The sequence below is a fragment of the Prionailurus bengalensis genome, chromosome E3, assembly GCF_016509475.1.
Source record: "Prionailurus bengalensis isolate Pbe53 chromosome E3, Fcat_Pben_1.1_paternal_pri, whole genome shotgun sequence".
Taxonomy (NCBI): domain Eukaryota; kingdom Metazoa; phylum Chordata; class Mammalia; order Carnivora; family Felidae; genus Prionailurus; species Prionailurus bengalensis.
In genome coordinates, this window is record NC_057357.1 from 37,590,361 (window position 1) to 37,608,636 (window position 18,276).

Sequence of the window (18,276 nt, forward strand, 5' to 3'; positions counted from 1 at the left end):
ATCCAGCCTGGCCCCGCCCCTGATCTGGCCCCGCCCCTGCCTCCCTGCTACGGCCCCGCCCAGATTTACTGTGCCCCTGATTGGTCCCTCCCTAGCCACGCCCCGGCATTAGCCCGCCCTTCATATATATATATATATATATATATATATATATATATATATATATATATATTCCCTGTTTGACTCCGCCCCTGCCCGGCCCTTCTCCAGATTGGCCACGCTTCAGGTAGGCCGAGCCCCTGTACTGGTCCCGCCCCTAAGGCACCCCTCCTTGGAAACGGCCCAGCCCGGAAAGACCCCGCCCCAAGGTCCCACCCCGAGCCTTGCTCTGCCCTCTCGCGGACCTTTGCCCCTCCCAGCCCCTCCCTTCTCCGTAAGATTTACCTCCAACCCCATCCAGACCTGGTTGCCTAGTCTCAGAACCCCGCGCCTCCCATGGGCCACACCTAGAGACCTTCTGGTTCTGCCCCAAGCCCCGCCCTGCATCATTCATTCACTCTGTGTACGTTTACAAAGCACCTGCTAAGTGTCAGGTTCTTACAAGTGCTGGAGAGTCATAAGTTAACAAAACACAAAAATCCTTGCCCTCCCGGAGTTTACATTCCTGGGGGCCGGACGTGAGGTAAATAAGGCAAATATACAGTATGTGAGATGGTGAAAAACACCAACGACAAAAAAAAAAAAAAAAAAAAAAAAGCAGGGAAGGGGTCCAAGAAGTGAACGGAGTGAGTGTACAATTTAAGACAGGGTGGATTGGCGCCTCCCAGGGAGGGTGACATTTGGCTCACACCCAAACCGTCTAGCCCTCCCAAGATGCCTAGAGAACCAGCCTCCCTTCCAAAGCCCTCCCTTCCCGCTCCCCATCTGTTCGGCCTGGAAGAGCCAACAAGCTGGCTCTGGACAGCCTTATCACCCATGTGTTCATTCACTGGACACTTACTGAGCACCTACTATGTGTCAGCACTGGGTGACTTCACCCATCACAAGGGGGAATCAACAGATTCGCCTGCCCTCGCGTGGCCCACAGTCCTGGGCAGGGAAAAGGTGTGCAGGGAGACAGACAGAGCTCTGTTTAGCAAATACATAGGTCTTTGCATCCTATGATAACCAGCCCTTGTTTGTTTCCTTTCTAGCCACACTCTGTAATCATTTATTCACTCATTTTATTTATTTGTGCGTTATTAAATATCCCGGGAGCTGTGAGCTCCGTGACGCAGGGACTGTGTCTGTCTTATTCATCTGCCCCCCGGTCCCCATGATCTTACTAGGTACCGGGCACACAACAGTGTGCAGTGCATTTTCTCAATTAAGATTAACAAGAATGGACGTGGAGCACAAAGTTGCTATCTCTGCCACAAGGTGGCAGCAAACGACAATCCACGACTCCAGGGTCTGCACACCGAGGGGAATTTGCGGGGGAGATGGGGTCCAGAAATGTTTCGCTGTACCTCGCACTCAGCAAGGAAACCAGCATGCTTGTCCTGGGCGTCAGTACCGGGCGCGTAGTGAGCCTTAGCACGTAGTTGTTACAGCTCGGAAAGCGTTAAGTTGGCATTAAGTATTCACAGAGTGGGATGCTTGCACCTGGAAGGATGGGGCCGAGCAGTCTGTCCCAAACTTTCCAGCTCCTAAGACTCCTTACAGCAGAGTGCACGTTAAAAGGCAGATTCCCGGGCATCGCTCAGAAGAGTCTAGGAATGTACCTGCTTAATAAATATTTTTTTTTCAACGTTTATTTATTTTTGGGACAGAGAGAGACAAAGCATGAACGGGGGAGGGGCAGAGAGAGAGGGAGACACAGAATCGGAAACAGGCTCCAGGCTCTGAGCCATCAGCCCAGAGCCCGATGTGGGGCTCGAAACCACGGAACGCGAGATCGTGACCTGGCTGAAGTCGGACGCTTAACCGACTGCGCCACCCAGGCGCCCCGGAATGTACCTGCTTAACAAGTTACCAAAGCGATTGTTCAAAGTCGACAGGTCTGGCAGTGCTGACTGGCAGATCTTGGAGTTGGGTGGGGGGGGGGGGTGTCCTTCCAAGTGCTTAGGTATACCAGAGTGCTCGGACTAAAATGCCAACCCTAAGGGGGAGGTGGTGCGCTCATAAGCGGGGGAGGTCCGCTCGCCAGAGCTCCTCCCAGACGTGGGCGTGTTTCCACTCCAATTCACTCCCTTCCGTTCTGGCAGAATCTTCCCGGCTACCCACCCACACACGTGTCTCCTTTGCCACAGAAGGTGACAGCTTGGGGGAGCAGGAGCGGGCGTGGGAGATGCAGGGAGCGGGCCAGGAAGAGCCACAGGAGCAGAGGGAAGGCCCTGAGACTGCGGGGGAGACCCCAGGTTTCCTTGCTACCATGAGCGCCTCCCCTGCCTCCAATCGGTGACCGAGCATGGGACTTTGAGCCCGGGGTGGGGGACAACCGACAGCCCAGCCGGCTGGGTACGGAGAGCTCAAAGTGGGAAATGCTGCCCAAAGTGGAGTGAGAACCTAACTCCCTCCTCCTCCAGCTCAAGGGAAGAGAATTAATTAATAATAGCACCTCCCAGCACGTGTTACCTGTTGTGAGCACTGTTTACTAATTATTCCTACCATCTATCGAGCACGCACTTGGCACGGGCTGTTCCAGGCACCGTTCTAAGGCTTTACAAACATTAGATCTTCAAAAACAACCTCTGTAGTGATGAAAATGCTTTGGAACTCCATAGAGGTGGTGGTTGCACTAAATGCCACTGAATTGTTTACATCAAAATGGTTAATGTTAAGTTAAAATGGTTAATGGTTATATGACTATCACCTAATTTTTAATCTTTTTTTTTAAGTTTTATTTATGTAAGTAATCTCTATACTCAAGGCGGGCTTGAACTCAGGACCACAAGATCAAGAGTCACATGCTCTGAGCCAGCCAGCCACCTCACCTAAATTTTTTTTGAAAGAACCTTTAAGGGGCACCTGGGTGGCTCAGTCGGTTGAGCGTCAGACTTCCACTCAGGTCATGATCTTCCACTCAGGTTTGTGAGTTCAAGCCCCACATCAGGCCCTGTGCTGACAACTCAGAGCCTGGAGCCTGCTTCAGACTCTGTGTCTCCCTCTCACTCTCTGCCCCTCCCACACTCACTCTCTGTCTTGGGGATAAATAAACATTAAATTTTTTTTTTAATTTATTTTTTATTTTAAATTTTTAAATTTTATATTTTTTAATGTTTTTATTTAGTTTTGAGACAAAGAGACACAGAGCATGAGCAGGGGAGGGGCAGAGAGAGAGGGAGACACAGAATCTGAAGCAGGTTCCAGGCTCCGAGCTGTCAGCACAGAGCCCGATGCGGGGCTCGAACTCACAGACTGTGAGATCATGCCTTGAGCTGAAGTCGGATGCTCAACCGACTGCGCCACCCGGGCACCCCGATAAATAAACATTAATTTAAAAATTAAAAAAAAAACTTTTAAGATCAAAACTATTTTAATCTTCCTTTTACAGACAAGGAAACTTTGGCACAGAGAGACTGAGTAACTTGCCTGAGGTCACACAGCTGCTAAGGACTTCAGACCCAGGATTCTGGTTCTCCCATGCCTTCTTCTGCCTGGGACTATAGCTGAATTACCCAGAAGATATGGTTTTCCAGCCTCAATTGCAAAGATATCCGGGCATCTGGCTCTGGACTAAGGGGGTACCAGAAGGGTGGACTGATTCCATGGAATCTCTGAGAAGTTAGTCTCAGGGACAGGAGCTTCAGCCTCTATCAGCTGCTTCCTACCAAAGCTGCCTTTTGTGAGGTAATTTTTGAAGATGTCAGAAACCACCTCACAACTCTGAATATCTCCCCCACAGATAGGCCACTGCCACAGGAAATTCAACCATTAGTAATGCATTTATTTGAGTAAAAAACACTGGGCTCAATTGCAGATGTTCTCAGAATGCATCCTATAGGGAAATGTCCTCAGTTGAATAGCTCAGTAAGACACCAAGAACAGGTGGGGTGAGAAGGGGATTGGGAGTGAGAGGGTCCAAGGTCCAGACCCTTGTGGGGACACAAGTGGCCCTTGATCTGGGCCCTGGAATACATGAGGGCCCCAGGACAATGCTGAAGCTGGAGACGGTGGGGCATTTTTTTTTTTTTATTGTGGCAAATACACATAACATAAAAGTTACCATCCTAACCATTTTTAAGTGTACAATTCAGTGGTTTTTAGTACATTCACAAGTTTGTGCAACTATCCACCACTATCTAGTTCCAGAACATTTTCATCATCCCCTCAAGTTGTCACTCCTCCTTTCTGCCTCCCTCAGCCCCTGGCCACCCCCAATCTGCTTTCTGCACCACATCTCATTTGTCCCGGGGCTGCCTCTAAGTTCCTTCTCCCTCCTCAGAGTGGAGCTCAGGAACCTCCTGGATTTGGTAATCTCGAGGGCCATAGGGGCCGTTGGCAGGGCGGCCATGTACAGGTGTGCAGGTTGTAACCTGAACAACTCTTTGCAGGGGTCTCTGTCTTTGGGCAATTTTGATGGAACAAGAGGCTGAGTCTGGAGGGGCCTGATCCTGGAGGCTACACAGCCAGGCCCTGCCCACCTAGACCCTCCAGCCCTGCCCCCAGGTCTAGTCACTTCCACACAAGCTTTGGGACTCCACCATGCCCTAAAGGTGGGGTCAAGGTCCAAAGGTGAGTTAAAGGATATCTAAGCCCCAGGAGCTTTCAGTGAGGAGGGCCAGGAGAGGGAGCAAAGGTAGGGTGCACTGGGAGTCAGTGCGGTGCTTGGAAGGGAGCTGGGTGGCAGAGTGGTGAGCAGTGGGTGCTGGGGTCAGGTCAGCCTGGGTGTGAGTTCTGGCCCTGCTACCTTGTAGTGTCCCTGCATTGTATATAGCGACAGTGTCCCTTCCTCTAAAGTGGGGATCACATGGGGGCGCCTGGGTGGCTCAGTCGGTTAAGCAACCGACTCTTGATTTCAGCTCAGCTCATGATCTCACAGTTCATGGGATCCATCCCTGCACGGGGCTCTGTGCTGACAGCTCGGAGCCTGCTTGGGATTCTCTCTCCACTCCCCCTCTCTTCTCAAAATACATAACTAAACTTAAAATAATAAAGTGGGGATAATGCGGACATTGTTAGGCCTTAAAAAGGAAGAGAAGTCTGCCACATGCTACAATGTAGAGAAACCTTGAAGATGTGATGCTCAGTGAAAGAAACCAGTCACAAAAGGACAAATACTGTTTGAGTCCAGTTATACAAAGTGCCCAGGGTCCTCAAATTCATGGAGCCAGAAAGTGGATGGGTGGGAGTGGGGGTGGGGGTGGAGGAGGGGGTATGGGGAGTTAATGTTTAATGGGGACAGAGTTTCAGTTTTGCAAGATGAGAAAGAAGGTTGTGGGGACAGATGGTGGTGAGGGCAGCACAACATCGTGAATGTACTTAATGGCACTGAAATGTACACTTAAAAATGGTTAAAATGGTACATTTTTTTCAAGTTTTTATTTTAATTCCAGTTAGTAAAATGTAAGGTGTTTTTTGTGTGTGGTTTTTTTTTTTAAGGTTATTTATTTTGAGAGAGAGGCTTGAACCCACGAACCGTGAGATCATGATTTGAGCCACGATCAAGAGTCAGACGCTTAACCGACTGAGCCACCCAGATGCCACTGTAAGTTTTTATTATGTATATCTGACCTTAATAATTAAAGAAATCAAATTGGAGGGGTGCCTGGGAGACTCAGTCAGTTAAGGGTCTGACTCTTGATTTTGCTCAGATCATGATCTCACAGTTTGTGGGTTCGAGACCCACATCAGACACTGTGCTGACAGTGTGGAGCCTGCTTGGGATTCTCTGCTTGCACACACATGCTCTCTCTCTCAACATAAATACGTAAACATTTAAAACAAAATCACATTGGAAAAGTTAAAAAAAAAAGGGGGGGGGTAAATCATGTCAGAAGAGAAGGACCATTTTCCATGGAACGTTTTTGAGAGGGTGCAGTGTAGGAAAATGATAACTCTGCTTTATTAAAACATAATTCTCGCACCATATAGTACACCCACTTACAGCATACAAGTCAGTGGCTTTTAATATATTCACAGAATGGTGCAACAACCGCCACCAATTTTTAGAACATTTCCTCACCCCAAAAGAAATCCCATAACTTTTAGCAGTCACTCCCTATTCCCCACCCCCACTAACTTACCCTGGCAACCACTGATTGGCTTTATGTCTCTATGGATTCACTTATTCTGGACATTGCATATAAATGGAATCATACACAACATGGCCTTTTGTGCCTGGCTTGCTTCACCGAGCATGATGTCTTCAAGATTCCTCCGCGTTGTGGCAGGCGTCGGTATGGCTGAACTGTTTTTAGTCACGACGCTTCTGACAACAAACGTGGGGGGCGGGGGGGGTTTCTGCTCAACAACCAGTTCTCCGAATCTCTGGACACCAATTGGGTGTCCTATAATTCAACTCGATTCTGATACTAACTGCCTGGACACACCACAAGTCAGGAAGTACCGTGCAAGAAATTCTCCCTGGGGCTGCGTCGCCTTGTTGGCCTGTGGGAGGCCACCCGCAGGCTGCCCTATGCTATGGGTCACTAAGATGGGAGAGTGTCCAGGGTGGACGTGCCTGGGAGAGGAGGGGGCGGAGTGGGCACTCCCCAGCCCCCACTCTCCTGCCTTCACCCATGACCTTCCATAGGCCCCAACTTACCTTGCTGGCAGCACAAAGTCCCCCTGTGGGGCTGGGAAGAAGGAAACTTCTGTATTGATTTCCCACTACTGCTCTATCAAATTACCACACACTTAGTGTCTTCTAAAAACCCAGAAGGTGGGGCACCTGGGTGGCTCGGTCAGTTAAGCAACCGACTCTTGGTTTCAGCTCAAGTCACGATCTCACAGTTTTGTGAGTTCGAGCCCCACGTCAGGCTCTGTGCTGGTAGCACTGCCTTTCTTTTATAAGGACATCTGTCATGGGATGCAAGGCCCACCCTAAATCCAGGAAATCTCATCTTGATATCTTAACTTAATTACATCTATAAAGAACTTTTTCCAAATAAGATCACATTCCTAGGTTGCCGGGGGTTAGGACTTGCACTTCTCTTTTTTGAGGGGCCACCATTGAGCCCACGGTAGGGCCCACCTTGTGACTGCACCTTTGGTTGGTTTGCCTCTTCCTTGTGCATTTTCCTTCTTATCCCTGTTTCCGTGGCCTGAGGTCACTGCAAAAGTAAAGTCCCTGCACCCAGGGTCTGTGCACCCAAGCTCTAGTTGGGGGGTCAGGACCAAGACAGCTATGGTCTCTGACTCCTCTCTTTTGGAAGGAGGATGCATTCCCATTGCCTTTCAGCAAATTACGTGTAACACCATCCCTTCATCCTAGGTTCCTCTGGAATAGTGCAGGGGGAGGGCAGGGATGGGGAGAGAGAGAGGTGGGGCTGTGATGTGGTCAGCCAGATCTGAGAGAGGTTGGACCATGGCACCGGAGCTGGGCACCCCAATATTAAGGGGTTGGCTCAGGTCATGATTCTGCCTGCCAGGCTGGGGTCAGGCCAAAGAGCTAGACGGGTGGAAGGGTAATCACAGGCACCAAAACCTAGTTTGGCTCTATCAACAGAGCAGACCCCAAGGGACTCCCCTCCATGCCCAGTTCAGTCTCTGAGGCCCCAGTTGACCCACCAGTGCCTCCCTAAGCTCGTCCTGCCTGGGGGAGAAAGCCAGCGTCCTGAGCTGCCCACTCATCCGCTGTACCTGGGCCCAATCTGACTCTCTGGAGCCACTCAAAGCAATAGCCACCAACCACATGCAGCTGTTTAAATTAATCGCGTGGATATTAACATATCATATGTATATAAATATGAGCGATAAAATTTAAAACTCACACTAGCCTCATTTTAACTGCTCAGTAGCCACGTGTGGCTTGTGCCTCCCATATATATGGAATATTTCCATCATCTCAGGAAGTTCCATCGGACATGGCTTCTCCAGAGTCGCCCCTGGACCAGCAGAGGCTGGGCCCTTTCCGGAGAACAGGATGGACTAAAGGGGGGATGAAAAGGGGGGGAGTGTTTGTCCAGAGCCAACTGGTGTTGACTCATCAGTCTCCGAGGCCTGGGCCCGGGCAAGGGATTAAGCCTGAGCCAGTGACCAGAGAATGGCCTGGGAGGGCAGCACATGGGGGTTTGGCCACCCAGCTCCCTGGCAGGAATGTTAGACCTCAGCAGAGAGAGTGGACAAAGAGCCCAGGCGAACTCAGACTAGGCAGGCAGGCAGGCAGGAGGGATACAGGGGGTCAGCTCTATTTTACATCACAAATGGCAAAAATGGAACAGTGGTGGGTCAGTTTCTTTTTTCACTTAATGCACCCTCTGTTTCCCTCCCTGCGAGGCTACGGGACCCCCCTACCCCCCCGCCCATGTGTGTGTCCTCTTCCACCCAATGTCCTGTCCATCTCAGCATTGATCAGCCATACCCTCTATTTTTTTCCTTTCTCGGGATGGGAATATGTGGATTGTATCTTGTTAGCTGCTGTATTCCCAGGGCTAGGCATACAATAGGGGCCGAATAAATGGATGGGTGAATGTGTAGGAGGCACTGTGGAGGCAAGAAATCAAGATCCTCCCCTGAGGGGTTAGGGGGAGCCTGATATTTCTGGAAATGTCAATGATGCTTGGGAAGCAGTATGATGAAGGAACCAGGGTCCCTACAAGCAAGGATCTCCCTCCCCTTCCTTGCCACGGCTCCAACCACCCTCATCCTTGGGTCTGACTGCTTTCCTCACAGTGTCTCCAGGCCCCTCCTCCACAACTTTTTCTGTCTGAGGTACCCCATCACTGGGGACACAGGACAGGTGCCATCATCCACACACAGGTGGCATTAAACTTACACCATCCCCCATCCCCACTCCTCTGCAGTGAGCTCCCTGAGGACAGGAACCTGAATATGTTGTACTTGACCTCGTATCCTGAGTGCTTAAAACAGGCCTTGTCACATAGTAGGTGCTTAATAAATACGCTTTCTGTTCATCTGAACACCTTTTGTATACCATAGCTCTGACTCAGGACCTACTCACCTTTGGTTGGACCTCCTCTGTGGACCTTCCCTGTAAACACTATCATGCATTGACCCTCTCATTCATTCATTTGTTCATTCAATAATGACATTGAGCACCTACACTGTGCCAGGCACCCTGCTGAATGGTGGCAGAGGTGGGGGACAAGGGCCCTGGCTCAGATTGCAGGGTTTATTTTTTTTAATGTTTATTTTATTTAAAAATTTTTGTTAACCTTTATTTATTATTGAGACACCGAGAGAGACAGAGCATCAGCATGGGAAGGGCAAAGAGAGGGGAGACACAGAATCTGAAGCAGGCTCCAGGCTCTGAGCTGTCAGGACAGAGTCCAACATGGGGCTCGAACTCACAAACCACAAGATCATGTCCTGAGCCGGAGTCGGATGCTTAACCGACTGAGCCACCCAGGCTCCCCATTAATGTTTATTTTTGAGAGAGAGTAAGAGAGAGAGAGAGAGAGAGAGACCAAGTGAGAGTGGTGGAGGGGCAGAGAGAGGGGGAGACTTAGAATCCGAAACAGGCTCCCAGCTGTCAGGAGACACAGAATCTGAAGCAGGCTCCAGGCTCCAAGCTGTCAGCAGAGTCCGATGTGAGGCTCGAACTCACAAACATCGAGATCACGACCTGAGTCGAAGTCAGACACTTAAACGACTGAGCCATGCATGCGCCCCTCAGTTTGCAGGGTTTAAATCCTGAGTTCCTTCCTGACCACCTTGAGTAGGCACTTAACATCTTGGAGCCTTGGTTTCCACATCTGAAAAATGGGGAGAGGAAGGAGGGCCACTTCATCATCTTTGTTGTGGCCATAATTTTACCACTGGGTGCTGATGTCAAAATCCACCGGATGGTATACTTTAAATATATACACTTTATTATATGGCTGTCACATGTCAATTAAGCTGGAATACATAGGCCAACTCCCTAACCCAAGCACTTAGCACAGGGCCTAGCACATAGTCCAGCAAAAGTTGTGATTGTTAATATTACACGTCTTACTTCACTGAAGCTTTTCAAGACCCTATGGAGCAGGTGCCAGAATATTCCCACTTTTCAGGTGGAGAAACCGAGGCTCAGAGAGGTGAAGACATTTCCCCAGGGTCACATAGCTGGGTACCTGGCAGAGTCAGGACTCAAACCCAGCTTGGCTTCAAGCTAAAACCTGATTGGATTTTGTGTTCTGCCACTCGTGGCCTAGCTTATCCATCATTCAGGCCCCCAGACTCTGGAGGAAATGGGGTTCTGACCTTCTGACCTGGCCATTCCCAGGGGCTGTCACACCCTGGACACTGGCCCCAGAAATGCAGCCCTACCGGTCTGGGCAGCATGAGCCCTGGCAGGGCCCCGCAAGGCGGGGTAGAAGGAAGAAAGGCTGGGTGTTCAGGGGAGGATAGCAGTTTTGGGGTAGGGTTGGGCAGCCTGTCCTGCGGGGATCTCAGGCCTGGCAGAGCCTGTCTGGTCCCACCCAGCTCCGCTCTCTGCCCTGATGGCATGACCTCCTCACTGGGAGGCCCTTACAGCCTGGCTGAGAGGCCCAGGGATGGGCTGGAAATGAAGTGTCTGGAGAGAGGGAGCAGGTTGTACTGGAAAGCAATCCAGGGTTCGGTATGAGGCCTGGATCTGCAAGAGGGACTGAGGGGATAGTAATGCTGGGTCAGAGTGGGTCCCAGCCTGTGGGTGGGGCAGGGGCTCAGAGGTCCCCTGCAGAGCCAAGGGTTAACCCCTCGGTGACTGGGTCCTGAGGGGGAAGGGCCAGGGCTGCCAAGGGACACCAGGGCCTCAGAGTGGCCAGTACTCAACCACTGTCAGGAGCTATTGCAATAGTTGGACAATAGACACGGCTGTTATAGGTATACACCTGCATCCAGAGAGGGCTGGCAGGATGGTCATCTGAGCAATGGCTCTCTGGGAGGGCAGCAGGGTGGGGCTGCCTGGCAGGCAGTGGGGAGGTGGCCAGGATGGGGCAGTCTGCCAGGAGCCCCCAGCGGGTAGGGGCCGGAGGCACATTCTTGGGGGATGACTCAAGGGGCAGGCAGAGTGGGTGACTCACCATGGACCCTCTCCTGCCTCTGCTGCCAGGGTCCAACCTCCCATCTGGCCCCAAGGGCTTTGTGGGGAGCTCACCAGGCCCCCAGCCCAGGACTGAGTGTGAGTCAGCCCATCTGGGCTGGAGAGCCAGCGTGATTTTTCCATCCCTTGCATTGTTCTGCAAGAAAAGTAAATACATGTTACAAAACACAGGGTGAAGCCGGGCCATTCCCCTCTTGTCCCCTTGAAGAGTGGGGAGAAGAGGGGATCCCATGCCAGGTGCTTGGCACGCATCATGGCACCCTGGCTCTTCCCCATTTTACAGATGGGGAAACCAAGATTCCAGAAGGGTAAGCCACCTCTGAAAGGACGCACAGGTGGATGTGGCAGAGTCAGGATTCACACCCAGTTTGGCTTCAAGCTACAGCCTGTGGGCTCTTCCCAGGTGGGTGTAGACCAGGGCCTGAGCATGTACCCCATCTTTCTGTTCACAGCTGTTTCTCAGGGTGGCCCGGAAACCACCTGCTTCAGTAACCTGGGGGAAGTTGTTTGTTAACATGCAGATTCCCGGGCCCTTCCAGACCCGCCCAACAAGGGGACTCTAGAATCTGCATTTTTAAATGCTCCTCAGGTGGAGGTGAGGTCATACAGTTGGAGACAGGAGATGGCTGTCCACGGGAGGATGAGAGGAGAAGGGGCTGTGGTAAGGAACAGGCTGCTGGGCCATCACACCCCTCTTTCTGGGGCTGGGGGAATGTTGCCCTTCTTGTTTCAGACTGGTTCGCAGGAACACCCCAAACCAGTGAGCGAGTGAGAGAACAACTCTCCAGCTGCTGGGGAAACAATGACCGCAAACAAGGAGGGGGTGGGTGACCCTTCAGAAGGTAGTGGCCTCCGGGGGTCAGCAGCCTAGCCCAGCTGCAGAGAGGGGACAGGCTTCAGGGGCCGAGGGTGGCCTGGTTGCCAGAGAACTAGATGGCCGCGCAGGTGCCCTCTCCGTGGGTTTAACCATCAAGCAAACCCAAGGAAAGCAAACACCCTCCCCCGAGCCCCCACCCCCGGTCGGCAGAGGGATGAGTCACTTGGCATACGAGGGCTCTGCGGAACCAAACAAATCCCATCTGCCCAGAGGAGGATGCACAGGGCCAGAACACAGCTCCCACCCCATCCGGCCTGCCCACAAGCCAGTGTCGTGCACACGTGTGTACGCGTGTGCACGCACACAGAGCTGCACCAGCTTGGAGCCCAGCTTGGAGAGAACGGAGGGGGAGGATGGTGAAGCACAGCCCAAATTCCTCCCTGAATCTGCTAATTCTCCCCGAAGCTCCTGGGCCTGACCCAGCTGAGTCAGCGGGAGGCTGGGAGGGTGGAGGTGGGTGGGGGTCCGAGCTCAGGGCTGGAGCAGGCTCACCCAGGAACCAGCCCCGCTGTGCACTGGGCCTCGCAGGGTCTCAATGCTCTTTCCTGGAACAGGAGATAAGAGAGCTTTGCCCCAGGTGGGGAGGGCTGGTCTCCCCCCCAACCCCCAGCTTCACCCAGTGGGGGTCCGTGGGGGAGAAGGAATCAGCTGAGGCATTTTGGGCACATGGCATGTTGCCTGGCACAGAGTCCATCCTCAATAAATGAGACACGGCATTAATATAATCAGTGTCATAACTGTTAGCAGCTGAGCTACAAGCAGGCTAACCAGGAAGCGCCCCCAGCCCAGTTTCCTCCCCAAAGCCGACCTTCACCTTTCTAAGAAGTATGGGGAAAGGAGATTCAGAAATTGGGAGAAGTCTAGAGTTTTGACACCGCTTGGAGTTCCTGTAACTGTTTGTACCCCTCAGTGCCACAAGCATCCAGCCTCCAGCTATGGATGTAATGTCCTCCCATTTGTTGAGCCATCACTAGAGACAGAGGGTGTGCCAAGTGGGTGACAACCCATGGGGTCTCGCTCTCTGAGGTTGATGCTATCATTGTGTGGCCATTTCACAGATGAGGACAACTGAGGCTGAGAGAGGCAAGATGACTTGCCCACGTCCACACAGCTGACAGAGACCAAGCGAGGACCCCAACCCAGGTCTCCCAGGCTGCTCCTCCCCATCTTTGGAGCTCTGATAAGGCTCTTCTTCCTCCCAGACTCATCCAGGTGAACTTGGCAGGTGTATCTTTGTCTCAGCTCTTAGACTATCAGCAATTTGAGGGGAGAGCAGCTTCCTGCTTCAGCACAGGGTCTTTTTCCCCCCCAAGTTTCCTATCTTTCATGATCTTTACTTCTCAGTATCTCCTGGTCCAGTAACAAAGTCTGAAAAGGAAAGAGGTTACTTGACTAGAGCGTGGTGGTGGGTGAAGCAGAAGAGGGTCATCAGGGAAGGCTCTGGGAGGAGGGAATGCCAGACTTCAGTCATTTTTAAACAAGTTTTTAAAAAGTAACTGAAAAGGCAATTCAAACACATATAAAAAAAATAAAATCAAGAGACATTTAAAAATAAAAATAGATAAAAAATAAAATCCAAATACTGCAAAAGGGTATACAATGAAAATTTAGGTTTCTCTGTCATCCCTCCCTAAGGGAACTCACAGCTTGTGGATCCTTCCAGAAGCTTTCTGTGTGTATACATATGTATATTCTCTTCCTCGCACTGTACTTCTGGTGCCTGGCTAAGTGTGTCCACATCAGGCCCTCATTCTTTTCCAGCTGCATAGTTTCGTAGTGTGGATACACCGTGGATTATTTAACCACTTTCTCCCCATGACCATCAGGTTGTCTCCGGAGCTTTCTCCATAGCAATAGTGCTTCCATGAACATCCCTTAAGGGATGCTGAGCTCCCATGTGAGAGCCACCCTGTAGGGATAGGCAAGAGAGAGAAGTAAGGAAAGGGTTTACAGGCAGAGTTGCCACATGGGCAAAAGCAGAGGGATCAACAAGGTTTCCTCTTGAGGCCCCGGCTAAGGCCCACTTGGGCCGTGGCGAAGGGGTTGTGGGCGGGTAAACTCTGCTGAGTTAGTGTTCAAGGCCCCAAGTCCACCCGCCTCCACCCACACCTGTAATCTGAAACCTTGGCTTCTCCCCGACACCTGTTCCCAATGTTAGCTGGCTGGACCTGAGTCCTTTGGTGCCCTGCAGGCCCCATCCCTTAAGAGAAAGGCCCTTTGCTGTGTTTCGTCTTTTCCCTTTTCTTATCTTGTAGTGGAACCAGGCAGCCGCAGCTGGAAGAGTGTTACTGAGTATCAGCTGGATGAGTGAAGGAAGAAACTCACTGAAAGCAGTAGGCCCTCCCCAAGAAAAATGCACAAATGGGCACATTTTGAAAGAAGCTATAAGGATGCACAGACCCTCTTAAGCTCACCCACAGATGCCTCATTAAGAAAAAGGTTTTCGGGGCGCCTGGGTGGCGCAGTCGGTTAAGCGTCCGACTTCAGCCAGGTCACGATCTCGCGGTCCGGGAGTTCGAGCCCCGCGTCGGGCTCTGGGCTGATGGCTCAGAGCCTGGAGCCTGTTTCTGATTCTGTGTCTCCCTCTCTCTCTGCCCCTCCCCCGTTCATGCTCTGTCTCTCTCTGTCCCAAAAATAAATAAACGTTGAAAAAAAAATTAAAAAAAAAAAAAAAGAAAAAAAAAAAAAGAATAAGGTTTTCCAGGGCGCCTGGTGGCTCAGTCAGTTGAGCATCCAACTTTGGCTCAGGTCACCATCTCACGACTAGTGAGTTGGAGCCCCGCGTCAGGCTCTCTGCTGTCAGTGCAGAGCCTGCTTCAGATCCTCTGTCCTCTCTCTCTCTCTCTCTCTCTCTGCCATTAACATTAACAAACATACAAAAAAGAGTTAGTTTTTCCTAGCGTCTCTGTAACACTTCAAAACTGAAGTCTTTAAGTGGTAGGGACAGGAGATGGCCTAAAGGAACCTGTGTTTCTCAGATGCTCTGAGGTGTGGGGCAGTAAAAGCCCTTGGGGATCAACATCCCCACCAACGTCCTTATTTTATAAAGAAAAACATCTGGGGAAGGGACTAGCCTGAGGACTCTGGATCCCCAGTGGGGGATCCTGCCTCCCTGCCCTGCAGACCTCATTGCTTCTCCTTACCAGCTGGGCTCAGACCCCAGCCCCAGCACCCTCTAAAGTGGCGTGAACCTTCCTTCCCAGCTGTCTGGGCCCCATGTGAGCTCACTGCCAGACTGTTTACTGCCCAGCTGCAGGCTTCTGGAGTAGCACATGCCTAATCTGGGTGCACAGGGGCCCACTGTCTAGCCCAGGCACACGGTGGCACACAATTTAACCTGGGTACATGCTGGCAGAATTGTGTAACATGGCTATTTTGAACCAGAACCCAGCTGCTTTTATGACCAGCCACGAAGTGGTTCCATCATGCCAGGGCCTGGAGTTATTCAAGTTTCAAAGGATTTTTTGTCCATCAAGATGGCTTGATAATGACGGCCACACTTCCTGCACATTTGGGCCAGGCCCCGTGTTACGTACTCTGTGTGAAATCTCAACAGGACTCTCCTACTAACCTTTTTTTTTGGGCTGGGGGCAGTTGTTATCACTGTTTGGCAAATAAGGAAACTGAGGCTGGGAGCGGTCAGCAGCCTTGCCAGGTGTCAGCTGACCGTTTGTGGCGGAAGTCTTGGGGGATTTGATGCGCGACAGGTGCGTGCTTTTCTCAATCGTCATCGACACTATTAGCACCTGAGTGTCATTCACGAGCTATCCAAGGCACAGAGACCCGTCGGGTCTTTGCCACACTTGTCTGGGGCGGGGAGGGGGGTGGGGCACCTGGGTGTGAGCCAAGGAGAGGCGAGCGTTGCGCGCCAGGGGCAGCCGGGAGCCAGGTGAAGGCCCTCAGCCAGGGGGCGCGCCGGGGCCCCCGGGGAGGGGGTGTGAGGGTGGGGCTGGGTGTGCCCGGGAAAGCTGGCCGAGCGCCCCTGCCCACCTGCCAGCCACAAGCGTGCGGGGGCCGGGGTGGGTGGGCGGTGTCCGGATAGGACCGCGTGTCCCACCCCCAGCCCTGGCCTGGCACCCCACTCGCTCGCACCAGGCCTAGGGCGCGCGCCCGAGGGGGCTGGAAGCCCCGCCCGCCCGGTGGCCCCTCCTCCGGGAAGGTAAGCGCCACCTTCTCGGGGAGCGGCCGGGACAGCCGGAGGCCAGCGGGCGCCCCGCCCCCCGTGAGTAGTGACCGGTCGCCCGCGCCGCGCCGCGCCGCACTAGGGGCTCCCGCGCCGCCGCTCGCTCACCTGTGTCCGCTGCCTGCCCCTCGGTGCGCGCCGGGCCCGCCCGCCGCCCACTGCCAGCCCGGCGCCGCGACCCGCCGCCCCCGCCCGCGCACCCCGAGCGCCACCATGAACTCGCTCTTCAGGAAGAGAAACAAAGGCAAATACAGCCCCACCGTGCAGACCCGGAGGTGAGGAGGCGCCGCATGGCGCTCCCGGGACGCCCTCGGGAAACCCGCGCGCCGTGGGGAGCCCTGGGCGGGGAAGCACTTCTCGGAGCGCGGGGGGGAACGGCCGGGCCTGGACAGCTGCCGGGGGCCCAGAAAGCACGGCCGAGGGGGCGGGGAGCTGAGCGGGGAGTGCGCGACGTGCGGGAACGCGGCTCCCGAGGGACCCCCCCCCCCCCCCCTTGAGCTGGGAAGCACTGCCAGGGTGGGGATGGCGATGGGTTGGGGCCGACCGAAGAGAGACGCGATACGTGGCCCCGGAGAGTTGCAGGAGCCCCGAGGAGCACTCAGTTGGGCACCTAGAGAGCGGGGAACTGAGCTGAAGTACAGGGGACCTCCGTGTCCCAGGGTCGCCCTTGCGCTGGGGGTTCTCCTGCGACGGGGAAGCACCGCGGGGGTGGGTAATGGTGTGTCCGAGGACCCTACACCCAAGGTAGGGGTGCCACAGGGACTCAGGAAGCTTCGTCTAGGGGCTCACGGGGGAAGGGAAATTGAGTTGGACGGGGGCTGGCGGGCGTCACTAGCGCTTCTTGGAGAACGGGCAGGTGCTTCTGGCTTGGGGGTGGCAGGACAGTGGAGGGTGGGGTGGTGGTCTGTGTGCTACCTCCCGCAGCAGTTGCCGGTGTCTGCCACCCGGCCCTCCCGAGATTCAGCACGAAAAACCGGTGTGTGTGGGGTCAGTGGATGGGGGGCACAGGCTGAGGCACCCCTTTTTCCTCCCCCCTCTCTGGCAGCCGTGCTGGGGTCTGCGCGGTGGCTGGGCGGCGTCGGGGCCTCCTTCGCGATGCATGACTTCTCAGGGGTGTGCCCCACCCCCACCCCCCCAGCCCAGAAACTGGCGGCGTCTCTGAGCCGCTGGTTCCCAGGGCGGCCTGGGAAGGGAATGACCTGTCTTGATGTGTTTGCGTTGAGCCTGCAGCCCACGTCCGTTTTGATAAGCCTGATGTATTCACTTAATAACCGGTTTAGGGAAGCCTCTTGGAGATGCTGAGATTGAGAGAAGGGGTGGGACTTTGACCCCTGCCTCTTCCCTTCTCTAGCAAATATGAGGTGGGGGCTCCTGGCCAGGAAGGTACACTTCACCAAGCTTCTCCTGACAAAGGGCTTCATTCAGGTGGGAGACTCCAAACTGCACAGCCCCCCTGCCTGGGACTATCCACCCCCGAGGTATCCTCACCCCCTTCCAGGACCAGCTAAATGTGAGAAGACTCTGGTCAGGGCTGTCACAGAATCCCTGTGGTCCAGCCCAGGCAGACCCTTAAGACAGGTGCAGGCAGGCCTGGGCACTGGCAGGGGAGTGTGGGCAGTCCGTTGTTTTGAGTTCCAGCCTTTTCAGAAACTGCACCGCCCTGTGATCTCAGGGTCCCCATCTCTCCTATGTTCTGCTTCAAGCTCAGAGACATTTATTTTCTCCCCTTCCAAAGTCCCCCACTCCCCAGCCTCCCCAGACTTTCACAACCCCAGAGATTGGGCAGGGCCCTGCATGCTGTTTCTCTGTGTCTAGGTCCAGCTGGCTCTCAAACCTCGCCGGGGTCCCGTCCAGTCCCCGAGCTGTTCTCTGGGGCATTGCACAATCGCATACTCTGTGCCAGCCACGGAAGACTGTTCTGTTCTCCCCCCACCAAGACTTGGGCCCCTCCAATCCTTCATACATGCACACACCCACACACCAGGAGACGGGCCAGGCCTCACCCTGCCCTCTGCCTCTTCCATCTCCCCGGACCCCAATGCCTCCAGCCCTCTGTCTGGTGCCCCTAATAGAAGGTTGGACCTAACAAGGTTAGGATGAATT

The 18,276-nt window shown here is 53.5% G+C and overlaps 1 protein-coding gene across 2 annotated transcripts in view; it reads left to right on the forward strand.

The window, feature by feature from the left end:
- Positions 1–16,043: 16,043 nt before the first annotated feature.
- PPL (periplakin) overlaps positions 16,044–18,276 on the forward strand; it is a 45,314-nt gene continuing 43,081 nt past the window's right edge. The window contains exon 1 of one of the 2 annotated variants that reach the window (XM_043560627.1): positions 16,044–16,448. In XM_043560627.1, coding sequence (XP_043416562.1) covers positions 16,387–16,448 — 62 coding nt within the window. In that variant the 5' untranslated portion in view covers positions 16,044–16,386. The remainder of the gene's footprint in view (positions 16,449–18,276) is intronic. The other variant, XM_043560626.1, reaches the window with a different exon arrangement.